This window comes from Geospiza fortis, unplaced genomic scaffold (genome assembly GCF_000277835.1).
Source record: "Geospiza fortis unplaced genomic scaffold, GeoFor_1.0 scaffold244, whole genome shotgun sequence".
Taxonomy (NCBI): Eukaryota; Metazoa; Chordata; class Aves; order Passeriformes; family Thraupidae; genus Geospiza; species Geospiza fortis.
This window is the reverse complement of record NW_005054370.1, coordinates 2640188-2640991: the sequence shown is the minus strand read 5'-3', so window position 1 is coordinate 2640991 and position 804 is coordinate 2640188. Positions and strand designations below refer to the sequence as shown.

General features: G+C 62.7%; 2 protein-coding genes across 2 annotated transcripts in view; one reads left to right on the top strand and one right to left on the bottom strand.

Moving 5' to 3' along the window:
* The window catches only part of LOC115948273, a 4342-nt gene extending 4207 nt beyond the window's left edge, over nucleotides 1-135 (top strand). The window contains exon 2 of the mRNA XM_031059920.1: nucleotides 1-135. This exon is cut by the window's left edge and continues 1 nt beyond it. Within this exon, the coding sequence (XP_030915780.1) occupies nucleotides 1-135 (135 nt within the window).
* The window catches only part of CASKIN2 (CASK interacting protein 2), a 29182-nt gene continuing 28384 nt past the window's right edge, over nucleotides 7-804 (bottom strand). Inside the window, 3 exon segments of the mRNA XM_031059919.1 lie at nucleotides 7-450; nucleotides 684-790; nucleotides 792-804. The exon segment at nucleotides 792-804 is cut by the window's right edge and continues 199 nt beyond it. Of these exon segments, the coding sequence (XP_030915779.1) occupies nucleotides 354-450; nucleotides 684-790; nucleotides 792-804 (217 nt within the window). The 3' untranslated portion in view covers nucleotides 7-353.

Sequence of the window (804 nt, the reverse complement as noted above, 5' to 3'; positions counted from 1 at the left end):
GGGAAAGAGAAAGGTCCCTTGTGGAGGCTCCTAGGCTCTGTGCAAGGGAGCAAGAGCTTCTCCGTGGCCTCCAGGACTGCATGTGCAGCCCTTCTGGGCTCTTCTCCTGCTGCCAGTCTGGTGGGAAATGCCTGACCCCCTCAGAAACCGGCCCAAGGCCACAGTGTCACATGTGACACAGAGCCAAGGGTGGGCAAGGAGGGCAGCTTTGTTCCCAGCCACAGTGCAAAGTGTGGGGAGGGAGGCGGCTGGAGAGACCTGCAGGCACCGCTCGGTGCTGGATCCACTCTTCCCCCAGCACGAGGGGCACTGCTGGAGCAGCCAGGGCGGGGAGGGGAAGGAGGGAGCAAGCCTCAGTCCAGCATTGCATCCAGCTGGTCGGCCAGGTCGTCGAACATGTTGCTGATGTCTTCCAAGATGTTCTTGGCCGAGTGCACGGTTCCAGGATGGCTGGGGAAGAGAGGGAGAGAGTCAAAGCACTGCTCAAAGGCTGCAGGTGCTGATGGGGAAGGTTTGGCCAGGCTGGATCCAACCCACCAGCAGGAGCTCAGCACAGAGCCGGGCTTGAGCATGTGTGACCTGTGTGGTGCAGGTATGACATAGCCATGCACAGCCTTTCTCCTGCCCTCCCTGGGACCTTCCCAGCCCCACCTCGAGAGGCCCAGCCCCAGCATTTCCCTCACCTCTGCGCCTCCTCCACTGTGATTTTCTTCTCGGCCGCCTGCAGCGTGGCAGCCAGGCTGGAGTTGGTCTGCTCCAGCCGTTGCTGGGCCAGGGGGGCCCCCGGGGCAGCTGGCCAAGGCT